This window comes from Gavialis gangeticus, unplaced genomic scaffold (assembly GCF_001723915.1).
Source record: "Gavialis gangeticus isolate Ggan-Ray unplaced genomic scaffold, GavGan_comp1, whole genome shotgun sequence".
In the NCBI taxonomy this organism is placed as follows: domain Eukaryota; kingdom Metazoa; phylum Chordata; order Crocodylia; family Gavialidae; genus Gavialis; species Gavialis gangeticus.
The window spans coordinates 2,121,110-2,140,183 of NW_017728959.1; the positions used below are offsets into that span (position 1 = coordinate 2,121,110).

General features: G+C 44.5%; 1 protein-coding gene across 1 annotated transcript in view; it reads left to right on the forward strand.

The window, feature by feature from the left end:
• FKBP6 (FK506 binding protein 6) overlaps positions 1-19,074 on the forward strand; it is a gene marked incomplete at its 5' end in the record, with an annotated part of 62,277 nt that overhangs the window by 10,699 nt on the left and 32,504 nt on the right. The window contains 5 exons of the mRNA XM_019509693.1: positions 1,450-1,652; positions 3,920-4,039; positions 5,625-5,819; positions 6,181-6,290; positions 11,171-11,261. Coding sequence (XP_019365238.1) covers positions 1,450-1,652; positions 3,920-4,039; positions 5,625-5,819; positions 6,181-6,290; positions 11,171-11,261 — 719 coding nt within the window. The remainder of the gene's footprint in view (positions 1-1,449; positions 1,653-3,919; positions 4,040-5,624; positions 5,820-6,180; positions 6,291-11,170; positions 11,262-19,074) is intronic.

The window sequence follows — 19,074 nt, forward strand, 5'->3', positions numbered from 1 at the left end:
TTGGCGTCGGCCAGTCCATTAAGGATGGCCTCTTCAATAAACTTTTCTAAGACCTTCCCTGAGATAGAAGTCAGGCTGATGGGCCTATAGTTTGCCAGATCCACTTTCCACCCTTTCTTGAAGATAGGTACCACGTTGGCCTTCTTCCAGTCTTTGGGTACTTCACCAGAGTGCCAGGAGTTTTCAAAGATCCGTGCCAGGGACTGGGCTATGATGCTCGCCAGCTCGTTGAGTACCCTGGCGTGTAGACTGTCAGGGCCAGCTGATTTGAAGGTATCCAGCCTCTCAAGGTGTTCCTTTATGAGGTCAGCACTGATGGAGGGCAGGGGATCTCCCTCACCTGGACCTCCCTGTCCCATAGCAGGCATGGGCATCCCATGGGAGTGATGAAAAACTGAAGCAAGGTACCCATTTAATAGGTTGGCTTTTTCCTGGGCGTCTGTTGTCAGTTGTCCCATCTGGTTCAGCAGGGGTCCAATGTTGCCCTTGCTTTTCCTCCAGCTCTCCACATATCTGAAAAAGGACTTTGTATTATCCTTGATGCTTGAAGGTAGTTGGATTTCATTTGCAGCCTTGGCTTTCCTGGTTTGCTCCCTGCAGGACCAGACCAGCTGGGATGTTATAATTCATGTTATTTGGTCCAATGATGATATGTTGATGTTGGGGCACAGAAGGCATCTAGGTCTGTTGCAAGGCCTGATGTCTTGGTGACACTGGGAGCTAGGTAGCCTGGTTCTTGAGAGATGCCATTTGAAGGTAGGAAACTGCCTGTAAGCCAGGCCCAGTTTTTCCCCCATGGCTACTTTGAGGCAACCCTTTTTAATAAGTGTACCCCCAGCGGGCCCCTTTTTAATATGTGTACCCAGCGGGGGTGGGGGGGTTAGAAATGAGCTGCAGCTCTGTCCTCCCCGTCCCCCCCACCAGCCTGGCAACGCTTGCCCAAGGACCAGCCCAACTCCCTTCATCACTGCGGGGCGCCTTGATCTGCCCCCCCGACCCCTCATGCTCCTTTCCCCACAACAGACTTACCAGCCAGACCCAGCTGCTTTTCACGCTGCAGGGCTGCGCTCCTGACCACCTGCATGCTGCACCGTGGCTGCACACATGCACATGGCATTTATTGGCCACATTATCGGCCACGTCAGCCAAAAAAAGTCAATTGCTGATACTCTCAATTTTCCTCATATCAGTGCCAGTCTGATATGGGACCAATGTATTGGTGCACCTCTAATAAGACTCAGTCCTGGGGTCTGTCAAGCTACAGTATACTGTGACAGATAATTTTCATTCTTTGGGGTGCTTATTGTGCTATGCTTTGTGTAAATGAATTGGCAGTCAAACTCTTGGTATTTGGAAAAGCTAACACTTGCCCAAAAGGTTCTAAGAGCAATCAGTAATTCAAATTGTTTTCAGAATTCACGTTAAAAGTTCTATCTTTTGTCTCCCCAGAGATTACATTGTGGGGCATGGAGATTGGTCTGCTGACCATGAAGAAAGGAGAGTTGGCAAGATTCCTCTTCATGCCACGTTATGCGTATGGGACTCTGGGCTGTCTTCCATTGATTCCTCCTAATGCCACAGTCTTGTTTGAGATAGAATTGATGGACTTCCTTGATTCAGCTGAATCTGACACATTCTTTGCTCTGACGGCTGTGAGTTGACCAATACATACATATAAAGCAGGCTTGAGCTATAAATCCAGAATGTTAAAACTTCTCTCTCTTCTCATCACTATTTGTAGTGATAGTTATAGCAGGGGACCTCTGTCCCTGCTACTAGAATGAAGAAAAAGCAGTATTGCAGAAGACAGGCTGAGGAATACAGCATGCAGGAAGTAGAGCTGCAGGATTGTGAGCAGCTGTTTGAGGGGAGTGAGAGCTCTGTTGCTGATTTGCATAATAGGCAGCATTTAGGTTAAGTGACCAGAAGGGGGAGGAATCAAGGTCCATATAAGCCTGGAGGCTCAGTCTGGCTCAGAACCCCTTGAGTGCTGGAGCTCTGCTGGGAGCTGTAACTTACTGCTTTTTCTATACACATTTTGTTTCTGTTTCGAGTTGTTAACCACAAGGTTTGGAGTGGATTAAAGGGGTGAGGAGGTCCTGGGTCAGGTGCCCAGAAGGCATTCTGTGGTGTGGGTAAAGCCCTGCAAGGGTCTGGGATTCAATGGGCTGCTGGAGCTAAAGCCTGGGAGCCCAAATACAGCCCTGCAAGGGTCGGGAACCCAGTGAGCTACGAAGGGCCAACGTCCAGAATGGGCTGAAGCACAGACAAGAGCAAAACGGGGCCAAAAGCCAGCGTAAGCAAGATAGGGCCAGGAGCTCAGCAAGAAGGCAGAGAGACCCTAGCCTGAGCAGAGCTCTGTCTGTGGGGATTGGGCAGACTAGCAGCCTGATGATGACTGAGGTGGAACAAGTTACCATAAAGGCTGAACTCAGGTTCTCTGAAGGCAACCTCCTTACAATAATATAATTAAAACATCGAGGCATGGCAGGTGAGAGGGCAAAGCCAACCTGGTGAACTGAAATTGGACCCTAGGTGTGGTGTGACCACCAGGGGGTGCCACAGCCACCCCTGGAGATGGACCCCCTTACAGTAGAGTATGGTGTAGTATTGAACACTATTAACTGCAAGCTGTTTCAAATGCTTTGTGTGGCATATTCACGAGGTCCTCATTCCTGTCAGCATATTCTTTACAATAACAGCATAGATAAATCTAAATACAAACGTGTCGCTGCTTCTTGTGCAGGATTGCTCCCACTTCCTTTCACAGAAAAGGGAGACAAAGTGGTCCATACCTACCTCCCATGTTGCAGGCCCTCAAGCTAGTGAAGAATATTAAGCATTATCTTGTGCTCAATGTTGCCTTAAAAAAAAATTACGTTTCAGTACAGGGAAATCAGTGAAGTAATGCCCATTTCCCTCCATTCAAGATTTGGTCCTAAAAGCTGTCAGAATTCTGCTGTTAAAACTTTCCTCTCTTTTTTTCATCCTGTTTCAAGAAAATCTGGAAGTACACAGTGCTTTCCCCAGCTGTTTGTTTTCTTCAAAGCAAATGGCAGTGGAAGTTTTCAAAGACTCGGCGTACATACTTGTTTGAATTATAACAATAAGCAGAGTATAATACCGTTTTTAAAATCTGGCAAATCAATTGCGAGCTTTTCCTTGTTTATAACCCTACCATAAATGTTTAACTTTCACTAGGGGGAGCCAGACTCTTAAATATTTACATACAACAGTAAGCCATGTTACACCTTATGCTTAGCATGGTTAAATGCACTTAAAATGTGAGTACTGTGTGTCCGAGCTGTAAAACATGTCCTCCAGGTGAGACAAGGAAATCCTTATGTCAAGAGGAAGGATCCTGGATCTTTCACTTATCAGGATCAAGTTGAAATCTAGGTGGCCACTGCCCCAGAGTTACAGGACTGTAATTGACAATCAGCTGATTGTTAGTCCCAAGCAGGGCACTACACCTAAGATGATTCAAGATTCTGGTGTGGTACTGGGACTGATAATCAACTGATTATTGGTCTCAGCCCTGTGATCCTCCATGACGGTGGGCAACAGTTTTAGGGACTGTACCAAGTGTCCCATGCAGAAGGACCTTTATAACGTGGCTCATAACAGAAACTCTCATAACCACTTGTTCAGAGTTGAAGGCTTTTTCACTGCCACCACTGTTGCTCCTCAGCTAACAGTCCTGAATGCCATTATTCCATTTGTTGGTTTAATTTCCTACAGAAGTTCTTAGCATTAACATTAGTGGTGTTTGTGATGGTGCTGTTGTGTTAATTCTGTGTGAGAGTTGCTTCCGATGCCTGCTCATTTTGTGGTGAGTTTGTAGATGCTTACCATCAGTCTGCATTCTGTGTCTGATTTCTGTTGTTTAAATTGATTAGTTTTTTGTTTCTGTGTGCAGGGCCAACAAGATATGTTCCCATTACAAAAAGTGCTGAAAGTGGCAGATACAGAGAGACAGTTTGGGAATTACCTTTTCCGTCAGAAGCACTTCATGGATGCTAAAGATAGATATAAAAGGGTAATTTAAGCAGGATGATTGTGATTGTGTGTGCAGGCTATGGAAGTTAGTGATTACTGAGCACTAGTTCAAAACATCAACTATTCTTATACTGTAGTTTAAACAATAGATACCTAGAAGATTAATTAAAACCAATATGTCTGATTCTATTAGGCTTTTTAAGTTCTTGTCTTACTGTTTTTCATAATGGTAATTAAGTTGCTGTAGCAGAGGGGGAAAAGACTAGTGCTTGTATGTGGAACACTTTTTCTCTGTGTTTCAACACAACTGGCCCCAGTAAGCATAGGCAAAACAGTATACAGAGAGACTTGGTGTACTTCAAATACTCCGTTCTGTGCAATTGATCTAAAAATGGGTCTGCAAATCTTGACTACTTCTGTTTTAAATTAGTAACCATCTAGCTGGAATCTTTCAGCACAACTGACAACCGGAGAAGTAGCAAGTCATACACTATGTAGTGAAGGTGTTCCAGAGAGATGTTTTTCAAAAGCAGCCTAGGATTCCAGACTCATTAAAGGTCCAGTCCTTCTCAATTATTTGCACTTCAAGTCACAATTAAATTCCTGGTCTCCCAGTTGGAAAATGTCACCCCAGCACTATTCAATGGGAAACTTCACCCTCTTTGTTTCTAATGTCACAAGATACATTCCACACTTAGTTTGATTTACGTCCAGTTTGCATGTCTCACAGGAATACTTTTCCTGTTTGAATATGCTTTTTCTACTGCAACTGCTTGGTTCTACAAAGACATATTTAACGCATCTTCCTTTGAGTTTTCTTTTCCACTTGTACTTGTAAAATTTATCTACTCTTCCTTTGAAATCTATGTATTTAAAACAAAAAAAATGCTCTATATAGCATCCATGGTGATGTAGGAACCATAAAAGCAAACCCAGGGTCAAGGCTCCAGGTGTATCTGCTTCCCTTTTGAGCTCACTGAAGATTTGGCTCTGTCTGGTTGTTACAGATATGGCCTGTAAACTGGATATGGCTCACAGAGCTCTGTTATCTAGCCCCTGGTGCTGCCCTAGTTTTGAGTTGACCCATACCACCATACTAGCCCCATGTGCAGGACCTAGGACGTGCCACCTGCCATGTCTGCTCCAAACCATCTGGGATCTATCTTGAATGAGGCATCTGCTCCAGGACCCACATTGCATGCAGCAGCTGTTTTGGCATATGTGCAGTGCAAGTCCCAGACCAGTTGGAGCAGGCACCATGGGTGGTGCAAGTCCTGGAGTAGGCACTGGATCCACCAGGTGGGCTGGTGGGGACCAGGAAGGTCTGTGGTCCTGATCCAGCCCATCAACCAGCCCCATACAACTCATGCAACCCATGTGACCAAATGAGTTTGACATTCCTGCCATATGTGATGCCACCAAAGCAAATGACAATGCTGAGTGGTCATGTTACCAAGCTTCTTGCAAATTCTTTGTTGTATATTTTGCTATTTATTGTGATTTTGTCCATCAGGAGAATATTACAGTGTGTTCATTTTGTTCATGGGTGGGATGAAACTGTTTTCCACAAGTAAAACGATCCACTAAGAATCACTTCCATTGGTCTTATTCCCATGTTCGCTCAGGCATCCTTGATTCTGTGTCGCAGGCCATACAATGAGGGTGAGCAGAGCCAGATTGATGCTGCAAAGCTGCTGGTGTTCCTGAATCTTTCATTTACTTACCTAAAGCTGGAACATCCTGCCCGAGCTCTGATGTATGGAGAAAAGGCCTTGGAGATTGATGAGAGAAATGCCAAAGCACTATTTAGATGTGGCCAGGTGAAGGAAAAATTAATTTCTGTGTTGGGTTTAAAGGCAATATCAACTTCAAGCTGACATCCCACTTCATATGTCTGTGGGGGACACCTTGGATATTCTGAAATGAAGTGTTTAGAAATCTGAACATGGTAGCAGACTTCAAATGTACCATGTATACACGGCTACTGTAATAGTCATTGCATGTGTGCCAAGTGCTCACAAAACCAAAATCTGGGTCTCCAAATATATTGTGCTGCTCTTCGTGCAGTCTGAAACAATTATCTGAATCAGTCACTTGTTTGTGGGAATACATGCTTCAGTCTTGAAGAAAAGATGAGAGTATATATCTATCTATTAATTCTTGTCCTTCTTTCAATGACAGGCTTGTCTTTCTATGTCAGAGTATGAAAAAGCTCGTGATTTCTTGATTAAAGCTCAAAAAGAGCAGCCCTTTAACCATGATATTAACTGTGAACTGAAAAAACTGGCAAGGTGAGAGGACTCCTTTTTCCATATTGAGAAGGGGGCAAGTTAAAAGGGGGCAACTTGCTTGCCCAAGTTAAAAATACACACTTCTGTGGAAGTAGTTGGTCATAAAACTTAGAAGTATTTTAGAAGCTATTAAAGACATAGCCAGCAAAAATAACTGTTTCTTTCAGTAATTGTGGGAAATAGAGTTCTCCCTCTCTCTCCCTCTCTCTTACCCTTTTTGTTTAAGGAAAAAAATATAGGAAAGCTAGTTTTGAATATTTTGCAGACACAGTAGTTAAGGGTGATGCGAGTATCTGACAGATATTCAGTTACTGTGGGGGGAATCTCCTATGGCAGTTGCACCCTTCATAGATTTTAGCATCAGAAGGGGCCTATTAGAAAATAGGTTTGAGTAGGTAGGGCAGGCTGTTGATGACAAGATAAATGATATTGCTAAAATACCTTGAACAAAATATTGTATAGAGCTTGCTGCAATAAGGTGCTGTTGCAGTACATGAATGCAAAGTAATGCATTTGCCTTTAATTCCTTTTTAAGATATGTTGATTGCCTGTCCCAGAGGTGTCGCACATGTATCACTAGTGGTACAGGCAGTCTATGTGGCATGCAACAGAACATGGAGGGGATAGACCCCACAGCAGCTGATAGGGCTGAAGGCAGAGCAGGAGATTGGGCAGGAAGCACAGGCCATGTCTACGTGAGATGCGGAGTGCGCAGTAGCTTGCTACAACTGTGCAGTAGCATTGTGTGGCAGGAAGTGTGATGTGATGCTACTACGCAGTAGTAACAAAGTACTGTGCAGCCAGCATCACAGCAAAGCCCTTCAGCAACACTGCTGCGCAGTAACTGTGACTGCATGGTCATGTAGTACTGATTTATACAAATACTAAATGACTGTGCAGTAACAACTTTGTCCTGGAGGTAAACTTTCTTTCTGCTAACAGAACGAATCCCTGCCTTGGTTGTGTTTTGGCTGGGCCAGTTCTAGTCTCTTCTTCCATTGCTGGTGTTTTCAGAAGAAAATAATTGAAAAGTTGTTGGTTAGTGACATTTGTGTTGCATGCACTTCTAGGAGCTATGCTGTGAAGGCATTGGAGCTACAGTGAAATCAACAGCTTGCTTTTATCTAGATCACAAAACAGCTCTCAAACCTTTTTATTCCATTCCAGGTGTTGGCTGGATTTCATCTGGAGTGACCAAAAGCCGAAGCATGCCAAATAGAAAATGTATGCTTCGGTATAGCTATTCTTTAGCTATTTGTCATGATAACTAACTTTGTTTGAAATGCTTAGAGCTCTAGCACTATCTATTCTATTTGCAGTTCTCTGCCACTCTGCTTTGCCAAAGTTAGAGAAAATGCAACACTTCCTCTGTTTTATGAGGGGTCACAAGCATTACTTTTTCATACCCTTTGAAAGGAGACAGAAGAAACAATGGAATGGAAAACAATGCCCTACATGGCTGGCAGGGAGTTGACTGAACTTTTTTGCACGTGGGGAAAGTTTGTTTGTTTTGAGTTGGTCAACTGAATGTATGGCTGTCTTAAGTAGTAAACAGCAATTGGCTATCCAGTGCTATTTGATGTTGGTGTGGAGAATCAAAAGATGTGCTCTTCATCTTTCTCTGTGCCTTGGGGTTTAGATACCACATTGTTAAGCACTTTATAAGCAGCTCTAAAATGTGAAGTGTTACTTAGAAAATGATTTGGAACGATCTACTGGCTAACCTGCCTGAGATTCAGGATAACTCCTTTAGACTAACATAGCTATCTGCTTCTCTCCGTCGTACCATTCATGTCATTTGTAATTATCTCTACTAAGACTGCACAGGATCAATTACTTCTTGGACATATCAGACAAGTTTTAAGCAGATTTTCCTAGATTATCTGCTATTTTTCAAGACTGTTGCTATAAGGTAGGGTCTTTTTTGACCAGTGTAGTGTAACACCATTGGCTCTAATAGGTTATTTTGTCCATTATTTTCCTGAGTGTAATTGAAAACTGTTGGTCCAAGTATGCTTAGATTTAAAATATTTCTAAACAAAAGAAGATGAAGAAGTAGTTTAGATTGTAATTGCAGGCAGATTTGTTGCTTCTCTCCTGTCTTCGGGTATTGTAGCAACATATAATTTAATGCTGCAGTACCCAGACACAATAGAAAAACTGGTTTGAAAAAGAAATGTCATCTTGGAGTTTCTGCTTCAATTGGTTTGTGTCAGTTAATATAATTACCAGCTTTTTGTGCTTTTTATTACAACAGCAGCAACAAGGAAATTAATGTAAGATAGAAGAAAGCAATGATTTAGGCAGTTATCTCAACACTGGCCATCATCCTTAAACTCATGGCGATCAGGAAGAGGTCCTGGGTGATTAGAAAAGGGCAAACAGCCCATATTTAAGAAAGGGAAAAAGGAGGCTTCAGGGAACTACAGACCAGTTAGCCTCACCTCAGTCCCTGAAAAAATCATGGAGCAGGTCCTCAAGGAATCTATTTCTAAGCACTTGGAAGAGAAACAGGTGATTAGGAGCAGTCAGCATGGATTCCCCAAGGGCAAGTCATGCCTGACTAGCCTTATTGCTTTCTGTGATGAGATGACTGGCTCTGTGGATGTGCAGAGACTGGTGGATGTAGTATACCTTGACTTTAATAAGACTTTAGATACAGTCCCCTACAGTATTCTTGTAAGCAAGCTAGGGAAGTAAGGGTTGGCTTAATGGACTATGAAGTGAACTGGCTGGATCATCGGGTTCAGAGGGTAGTAATCAATGGCTCCACGTCTAGTTGGCAGCTGATTTCAAATGGAATGCCCCAGGTGTCGGTCCTGGGTCCAGTTTTTTTTCAGTTTCTTCATCGGTGACCTGAAAGATTGTATAGAGTACACCCTCAGCAAGTTGAAATGCAAAACCCTCAGCAAGTTTACAGATGACACCAAGCGTGGGACACAGGAGGGGCGGTATTAGGCTGGAGAGTAGGGTTAGGATTCAGAGAGACCTAGGCAAATTGGAGGACTGCACCAAAAGAAATCTCATGAGGTTCAATAAGCGCACATGCGAAGTCCTACACTTAGGATGAAATAGTCCCATGCACCAGTACAGGCTGGGGCTGACTGGCTAGGCAGCAATTCTGCAGAAAAGGCCCTGGGGGGTAGTGGACCATAAGCTGAATATGAGCCAACAGTGTGTCCTTGTTGCTAAGAAAGCTAACAGCATTCTGGGCTGCATTTGTAGGAGTGTTGCCAGGAGATCAAGAGAAGCGATTATTCCCCTCTGTTCAGTACTGGTGAGGCCAGATCTGAAGTACTGCGTCCAGTTTTGGGCCCCCTACTACAGAAAGGATGTGGACAAACTGGAGGGAGTCCAGCAGAGGGCACCAAAAATGGTTAGGGGGCTGGGGCACATGACTTGGGAGGCTGAGGGAACTGGGCTTATTTAATCTAGAGACAAGAAAACTGAGGGGATTTAATAGCAGCCTTTAACTACCTGAAGGATAGTTCCAAAGAGGACAGAGCTAGACTTTTCTTGGTGGTGGCAGGTGACAGAACAGGGAGCAATGGTCTGAAGTTGCAGCAAGGGAAGTTTAGGTTAGAAAATGGGAAAAACTTACTAGGAGGATCATGAAACACTGGAACAGGTTACCCAGAGAGGTTGTGGAATCTCCATCCTTAGAGGCTTTTAAGACCCAGCTAGAAAGAGCCTTGGCTGGGATAGTGTAGTTGGAGATGGTCTTGCTTTGAGCAGGGGGTTGGACTAGATGACCTCCTGAAGTCCCTTCCAACTCTACTTTTTTATGATTCTATGTAGATGTGCCCAGTGGGGATAATGAAGGCAAAATCCCACCAAGTCATCAAGTCCTTTGCAAGGGCTACAGAATTTTAGAATTCCTGCTAGACTCATTGGTATAAGTGCGCATGGCTTTAGATAGCTGTGATAGCCTCCTAATCTCCTCAAAAGACTTAGGGTAATAGGAAAGTAGAGCTGGAAGGGACCACACAAATTCATCTAGTTCCAGCCTCCTGGTCAAGGAAGGATCATCCCCGACTAAACCATCCCATTGTGTACTATAAATTTTAATATAATCTAGTCAGTTGTTTTGGGTAACATTTTTAATGAATTTCTTGTCCTCCAAATCATAGTATAATCTTTGGACTGCTCCCTTTGGTAGAATACTGACTTGTAACAAGTGCTCTCTGGGGGCCAGATGGTCCCTTGTTTTCACCTGTGATCTACTTTGTTCTCCAGAGGTAAAATATTAAAGAATTTTCTGAACCATCAGCAGCATGTGGTCTTCCTGCTGTACCTATCTTTATAAAACTTAACTCAAGTACATTTGGTTATTATAAAATTCTTCTTTGTCTCTGGAATTTAGGATGTATACAGAAGTGTTCCATGCATGTTTTACAGTGTTTTAGAGCACTTTTTATAGCACTATACAATTACAGCACTCTTAAACATGACAAAAGTGCAGTGTTTGATTGTGGGGGGGGAGGGAGAAGCAGGGGGAAGGGGTTTTGAGCCTCCCTGCACTTTCCAGGCTACGAGGTAAGGTGCACTCTGAAGCCCCCTGGGGCTTCTGCACTGGTCAGAAATTTGACCAGCATACAGAATACAATGCTTCAAATTGAATACTTCATTTAACAAGGGTTAGTTTAACGTGCTGTACCCATTTTTTAAGTGCTGTAAAGGCATATGCCTTGGTTAAGTTATGGCAATAAAGTGCTTTAAATGGCAAAAAAGCTACTTTTGTACATACCCTTAGTGAGTAACTTCAGTATTGCATATTGCTTCAGTTTTGTAGCTTCAAAACATTGGGCTTATAATATTGGTATTAACTGCAGGCATAGAAGTAGGCATCCTGTAATGGAAACACCTGCTTTACTTTGCAGCTGTTACAGAGAATACATGGATAAAGAGAAAGAAATGTGCTGCCAAATGTTTGCTCACCTCCGCCTTCCTTCTGTGGAACCAAAAGTAAAGGTATTGGAGACAAACTGTCAAGTCAGACATTTTTCATGCCCCCATATCTAGTTCCCTGAAAGTCTTATGTTTAGTTGGATAGGGTATTTTTGTTTGTTTGTTTTGTTTTCTGTTTGGTCAGTTGATTTTTACATATGCATGTCTATACACACTGATAGCCAGGATACACAAGCTAGTTATAAACATAGTTTATTTTCTATACATGAAGATTCTGCACAAAGAACCTAAGATAATAAAGAGAGTGCTTTAAAGTGGAGGAGGCAGCAAGATAATGTCTAACTGTGTCTTTGTGCATAAAAAATGTTTTCAGTTTGTAGGAAACATGCTCTGAGAGGAAGACTATGGAGTGGGCATTCTAACATCAGCAGGCAATGAATTCCTAAACCTGGCTGTAGTTGAGTATAACTTCAACACTTTTCCTAGTAGTCATCCAGACTGGTCATTGATTAGGGCTAGGTAAAAGATGAATGTTTAGGTTTGGCAATTTAGAGAAAGTTGGTTCCACTTCAGAATGAAAATGAGGGTGGGGAGAAATGGAGAATTTTCTATCCTGCCCCCAAAATCAGTTGAATCTCTTGACATGCACACACTTCATTTTAATGGATGTTTTATTTCAAGGTTTTTCTTTCATTTTTTTTCTTAGCTGGGATGATCTGGTTTGTCTGAGATGATCTATTTGAGGATGGTCCTCCTTTGAGCAGGGGGTTGGACTAGATGACCTCCTGAGGTCCCTTCCAACCCTAATTTTCTGATATGAAAAAAAAAATAAAAGAGAAATTCTGAAACATGTTTCAAACATTCCATTTAGAAAGTTAAAACTGACATTAAAAGTTTTTAAAAAATGTAACTTTCTCAAATAACATGGCAAAACTGAGTTATGCAAAATGTTTTTTACTGTATTCTCTTTTTCCTTCATCCTTGCTCAGTTCCTGTCCCCATTTTATAGGTCAGGGTTCCACAGAAAACCAAGTAGCTCTCCTTCACTTTTGATTTTGGGAGGAATTGTTGTGATGGTTGTTAAGCTGAACTGGACTTCAGGAAGTACACTAGAATTACTATTAATGATTTTCCTCTTTTCCTCCAAACTACATTTGTGCCACTTCATGAGAAGACTAAGTTGAAATTTTTAAATCTTAGTGTCAGTTGCCAGATTCCTAATTCTCAAGGGATGGGTCTATACAGTATTTGATTGTGCATATTTTGGATAATGTGCACCTTTTCTTTAACAAAAAAAATGCACCTACATTTAAGTTGTATTAGTTTGTGAAAACAGTCCAGATATGACTCGTGTATTTGTAGCTTACAATCTTGTTTGTAAAATAATATAATCTCAATACTTACTTTAAGCAATACCAACAAGCCTTAACATAGGCCGCATCTACCTGAGATGCTGACTGTGCAGTAGTTGTGGGCTACTACACTGTCAGTCACAAAAAAGTAATTCAGTGACGCTACTGCACAATAACTCCAGTTACTGCACAGTTGCACTGTAATTCTTACACTGGTATTTTGTAACTGAAAAACTGTTCCCTTTTATTGCAGTAGTCTCACCCAAGTATATTCATAAACTTCCTCTAAGTACAGATGCTGTCCATGAGTTTGGAGTTAAATCTTGGTCAGACCTACTGCCTACAGAAAACAAAGATATATAAGTGTTGAATGAGTATATGAAGACTGTAAAAAGAAACTTCCATAATCTTATCTTTGACTTAATCTTTGACTTCCTGTGTATTTCCCAAACATGGCTGAGGCCTTTTCCTATGCTCTTTCAGCTTGCTGTGGTACAGGGGTTGGTAAATGATATTCAGCTCTACAGGGAGAGCAGGGGGAGCTTGATAATGGAGTTCACTACTCAGTTTGTATCCATCCCTTTCAGTGGGCAGCTGAACAGTTCACCAGTAATCTTACCCTTACAAGAGCAGTCATATGGAACACCTATACACGTGTAGCAAGGCTGCTCCAATGCACTGTAATTGCAGTGCGTCAGAGCAAACTCTATTAATCGAGGTTGCCAGAGCGTGGTAATAACTGTGCTCCAGTGTCATGTGTATCAGCATCCCTGCACTGAAAAATGACAGTGGGGGTGCTTTAACTAAAGCTAGTCCAACAAGAAATGCTATCTTCCTTCAGATTCTGGGCAGAAAATAACACTTGCTTTCTACCATTTCGCTATCTATACGGACCACTGTTACTATAAATGCTAACTAAATATGAAGTCAAAAGGCTAAAGTTCCAACAGGGAGATGAAGTTTGATTCTGACAGGATGCAATACATTTTAGCTACTTGTGCTGGTACTGAATATTATACAAATCCTTCTTGGTAATAACAGCACCTGAGCCCAATTAGGACTGTCCTGACTTTCCATGTTTTAACAAATCCAGAGTTCCTACTAATTTCATAGAAACCTTCTATGAATCTGATAACTAGTAGGGCTGTGCGAAGCTTTGGTCCCTGATTCATTTCAGCAGAGATTTGGCCCGATTCAGTGGCTGAATTCCTGAATCCAGATTGAATCAGACGACCCTCTAATCTCTCCAAATTGAATCGGAATGCTCTTCAGTACAAGAATCGTTGACTTGTTGAGGAGGACTTTAAACTAGGCACTTCCAGGGGTGGGGGAGAAGATCCCACTGCTGTACACAAATCCTCTAGCCACAATAACACATGGGAGGGTACTCAAGCAGTGGATGTCCAGATAAGCACTGACATCTTGAGATGCTGGCAGCATGACAGAAAACCTGAGGTGACTAGGAGAAAACACTGGTGTCTTTATGGGAATGCCAGAAGCATGAGAAATAAACAGGACGAACTGGCACTCCTGGTAGATGAGAAATTTGATCTGATTTGGTTAATGGAGATCTGGTGGGATGACATGCATGACCGGGCAGTAAATATTTAAGGCTATAGGCTTTACAGGAAGGATCGGGCTGGGAAGAAGGGAGGAGGTGTGGCCCTCTAAGTGAAAGAGTAATACCCCTTCCTGTAGGTCACGTTGGACAGCAGGGAAGGGTCCCTTGAAACCCTATGGGTCAGGATACAAGGGGGACCAGGAGAGGGAGACCTGATTAGTGGGAGTCCTCCCTCCCAAGAAGAGAACAATCAGGCTTTCTCCAGAGAACTGACTGAAGCAGCTAGCACTAGAGACATGATTGTCATGGGTGACTTCAGCTACCCTGACATCTGTTGGGAGGACCACTCGGCCACCTCCAGCAGGTGGGCCAACTTCTTGGCGACAGTAGATGATCTGTTCCTGACACAGGTTGTGGAAGGGTCTACTAGAGATAAAGCCACTCTGGATTTAGTGCTGACCAAAGGGGAGGACTTGATAGGCAACCTGAGGATTGGTGGTACTCTGGGTGACAGCGATCACGACCTAATTAGGTTCACCATCCACTGTAAGAATGGAAATCAATCAGCAGAACAGAGGTCCTAGATTTCAGAAAGGCAGACTTCGCCAAAATCAGGAGGCTAGTTGGAGAGGCCCTCTGCAACCAGCAACTAGATGACTTGGGGAGTTCAGGAATGGTGGTGCTTCCTTAAGGAGACAACTCTCACTGCCCAAAAACAGGCCATCCCCATGCAGACAAAAAGCAGGAAAGGAGCCAAGAGACCCACTTGGCTCAACAGAGATGTTGGGGAACTATTGAACACGAAAGAAGAAGCATACAAGCAATGGAAGAATGGTTCAGCAGCTAGAGAGGAATACACACATATAGCCAGAGTCTGCAGATTTGAGACACGAAAAGCCAAGGCAGGCATGGAGATCAAGCTGGCAACCGAAATAAAGGGCAACAAAAAGTCCTATAGATACATAGGGAGCAAGAAAAAATTAGGCTCCACCATGGGACCCCCTACTGAATACTCAGAAGCAGCCCACAGTCGATCCCTGTGAGAAGGCAGAACTCCCAAATACCTACTTCACCTCAGTATTCTTCAAATCAAATTGGGTCTGTTCACCTGACCAGAGGCCCAGGGAATATGGGGAAGACAACAGACTACATGGAATCAATCCTAAACAGGTGGGGTGTCTTCTACAACACTTGGACGTTTTCATGTCTTCTGGGCCAGATGGCCTGCATCCGAGACTCCTGAAAGTACTGGCTGAGCTTATAGCAGCACCACTGGCAAAGTTGTTTGAAGAGTTGTGGAACTCAGGAGTGGTCCCTGATGACTGGAAAAGAACCAATATGCTGCCCATCTTCAAGAAAGGGAAGAGGGATGACCTTGGAAACTACAGACTGGTCAGACTGACTTCGGTCCTGGGTAAAATTTTTGAGGCCATCAATTACAAGCTAGTAACTGATGGGGTGTTAAGCAGCAGCCACCAAGCCTTTGTCAAGGGTAGATCATGCCTGACAAACCTGGTGTCCTTCTACAACCAAGTAACTAAACTTCTGGACAAGGGACATGAGGTGGACGTGATATACTTAGACGTCAGTAAAGCCTTTAATTCTGTTTCTCACGGGATTCTCTCAACCAAACTGGATGGTACTGGGTTGGACCAGTCTGCAGTGAGGTGGGTAGACAACTGGTTTAGAGACCAGTCCTAGAGAGCTGTAAATCGATGGAATGGCCTCATCCCGTAGGGCCGTCTCCAGTGGCATCCCCCAGGGGTTGGTGCTTGGACTAGTGTTCTTTAAAATATTTACGAATGACTTGGATGAGGGGGTGGAAAGCTCAATGATCAAGTTTGTGGATGATACGAAGCTGTGGGGAAACATGGGCACATCAGAGTATAGGGCAAAGATCCAGGATGATTTTAACAGACTGGATTTATGGGCTGAACAGAATCAGATGAGCTTTAACAAGAAGTGCAGGGTTCTTCATCTGGGTAGGAAGAACCTTCACCATATCTACACAATGGGTGATGGTCCACTGGCTGGCACAGCATCTGAACAGGACATGGAGGTCATGTTAGACTAAAAGATGAATATGAATCAACAGTGCAATGAGGTTGCCAGAAGGGCAAATAGAACTCTGGTGTGAATCAGCCAATGTGTTGTCATTAGATCCAGGGAAGTATTCTTTCCTCTCTATTCCGCATTGGTGAGGCCTCAGCTGGAGTACTGTATCCAGTTTGGGGCACTGCACTTCAAGAAGGGTGTGGATAAGCTTACAAAGGTACAAAGAAGAGCATGGGTGACCAGGGCCACCTTAATCAGGGGGAGCCATGTCATTCCCCCCCGCCAGCGATCAGTCCGTGACCGGGGGGGGGGCCACGGCTGATCTCACCAATTGCAAGGCAGCCACTTGATCACTGTGGCCTCTTCCAGAAGCCCCCGCCTGCCCGTCGCCTAAGTGACTACTGCACCAGGTCAGGGTGCACATGCACCCCTTATGTGTCACCACTGAAGAAGGGCCACCCATATAATTAGAGGCATGGAGGATAGGTCCTATGAGGAAAGGCTCTGAGAACTGGGCCTATTAAGTCCGAGTAAAAGAAGGCTGAGAGGTGACTTGATAGCCACCTACAAGTACCTCGGGGTGAGCATCAAGATCTGAAGGAGCAACTCTTCAGGAAGGCACCTCAAAGGGGGGTGGGGAGGGGGATGAGGACCAGTGGGCATAAGCTAATAGAAAGTAAACTCAGGCTGGGCATTAAAAAAAAAAAAACTTTTTCTCTGAAAGGGTCACCAGAACCTGAAACAGAGGTGGTGCAGTCACCATCCTTGGAAGTGTTCAAGATGAGACTGGACAAGCACCTTGTGGAGCTTGTCTGAGCCCAATTACTTCCTGCCCATGGTAGAGGACTGGACTTGATGATCTTGCAGGTCCCTTCCAGTCCTATGATTCTGTATACATCCCACAATTTTCAGTCTTGAGTCCTGTGGCAGAGCACATTTGGCAGAACACTTATTGCCTATACACTAATGCTCGTAGTATGGGGAACAAGCAGCAGGAACTTGCCCTCCTGCTAGCTAACGCAAAGCCAGACATAGTGGGGCTGACCAAAACGTGGTGGGATCCAGTGCACAACTGGGTGGTGAACATCAAGGGCTATAGGCTGTACAGGAGGGATAGAACAGGGAGGAAAGGCGGGGGTGTGCCGCTCTATGTCAAAAAACAATTCACATCCTCAGCGAGCAGCACTGGGTCAGAGAAGGGGCAGACTAAAGTGCTCTGGGTCAGAATACAAGGGGATCAGGTGGAAAGGGACTTAACAGTGGGGGTCTACTACAGACCACCCAACCAGGGAGAAGAGCTAGACCGGGAATTCTCAGGTCAGTTCAGTCAAAAGATGTGGTCATCATGCATGGGTGACCTAAACTATCTGGACTTCTGCTGGGAACAGCAGTCAGCCAGGTCTGTCTGCTCATATAGGTTCCTAGCCGTGTTACAGGACCTCCATCTAACCCAGGAGGTGCGCAGTCCCACCAGGGGAAATGCCTTCTTAGACCTGGTCCTGGCCACAAGCAACGACCTGGTGAGGGGACCGCGGGTGCTCGATCACCTGGGTGATAGCGATCATCACCTACTGGAATTCACCATCCAGCGCAGGGTGGCAAAGGCCTGCCACAAGACAGCAGCCCTGGACTTCAGGAGGGCAGATTTCATTGAGCTAAGGAGACTAGTTGGGGAGGCACTCCTGGAGGGGTGGGGAGTTGGGAGTCCAAGAATAGTGGTCGTTCCTGAACGAGACGATCCTCCAAGCCCAAAGGGTGGCAATCCCAACACGGATCAAAGGGGGCAAGAGTTCTCAAAAGCCCCCATGGCTCACCAAAAGCATCCAGGAACGTCTTAAAGCTAAAAAGGAGAAGTACACCCAATAGAAGGGAGGGGCCATCCCCAGGGAGGACTATACCTCCGTTGCTTGGGATTGTAGGGGGGCTGTTAGGAAGGCCAAAGCGGAGGTGGAACTAGGACTAGCAACCCAGATCAAGGATAACAAATCCTTTTTTAAATACATAGTGGGTAAAAAGAAGGTTCTGGGTAACATGGGGCCTCTGCAGGACATGCTAGAAAATCTGGCGGTCTCACTAGATGACAAAGCTAACCTATTTAACAATTCCTTTACCTCCATTTTTCTGAGCAGGGACCAGGTCATCCTTCCCACTGGGATCCCCAGTGATCCCAGGGGAGGCACAGCCAGGCCCAGGGTCAGAGAAGACCTAGTCAGGGAACTTCTGGTGGGACTGGACGTGTTCAAATCAGCAGGTCCTGATGTTCTCCACCCGAGTGCTGAGGGAATTAGCAGAGGTTATTGCGGGACCCCTGTCAAAGCTTTATGAGCACTTGTGAAGCTCTGGCGAGGTGTCAGAGGACTGGAAAAGGGCCAGTGTGGTAAGGGAATGTATGCTTGGGGGCAGTCAACATGGGTTCATTAGAGGCAGGTCCTGTCAGACCAACCTGGTGGCTCTCTATGGCCAGGTCACAAAATCGTTGGACGCAGGTGTCTCGGTGGGCATAGTCTTTCTGGACTTTAGGAAGGCCTTTGACACTGTCTCTCACCCCATTCTCATTAAAAAAATTAGGAGATTGTGGTGTCAATGCCTGCACAGTCAGATGAGTTGCCAATTGGCTGGAGGTCTGCATCTACAGAGTGGTGCTGGACAGGTCTTTTTCAATCTGGAGGAACGTGGGCAGTGGGGTTCCCCAGGGCTCAGTCCTCAGGCCTGCACTGTTCAACATCTTCATCAGCAACTTGGACGAAGGGGTGAAAAGCACCTTGTTCAAATTCACAGATGACACTAAGATGTGGGGACAGGTTACAGGGGTGGGTGGATGAGAACAACGTGGGATTGTATACGGACCAGTGCAAAGTACTACACCTAGGGAGGAAGAACCAGCAGCATAGCTACAGGCTGGGGAATG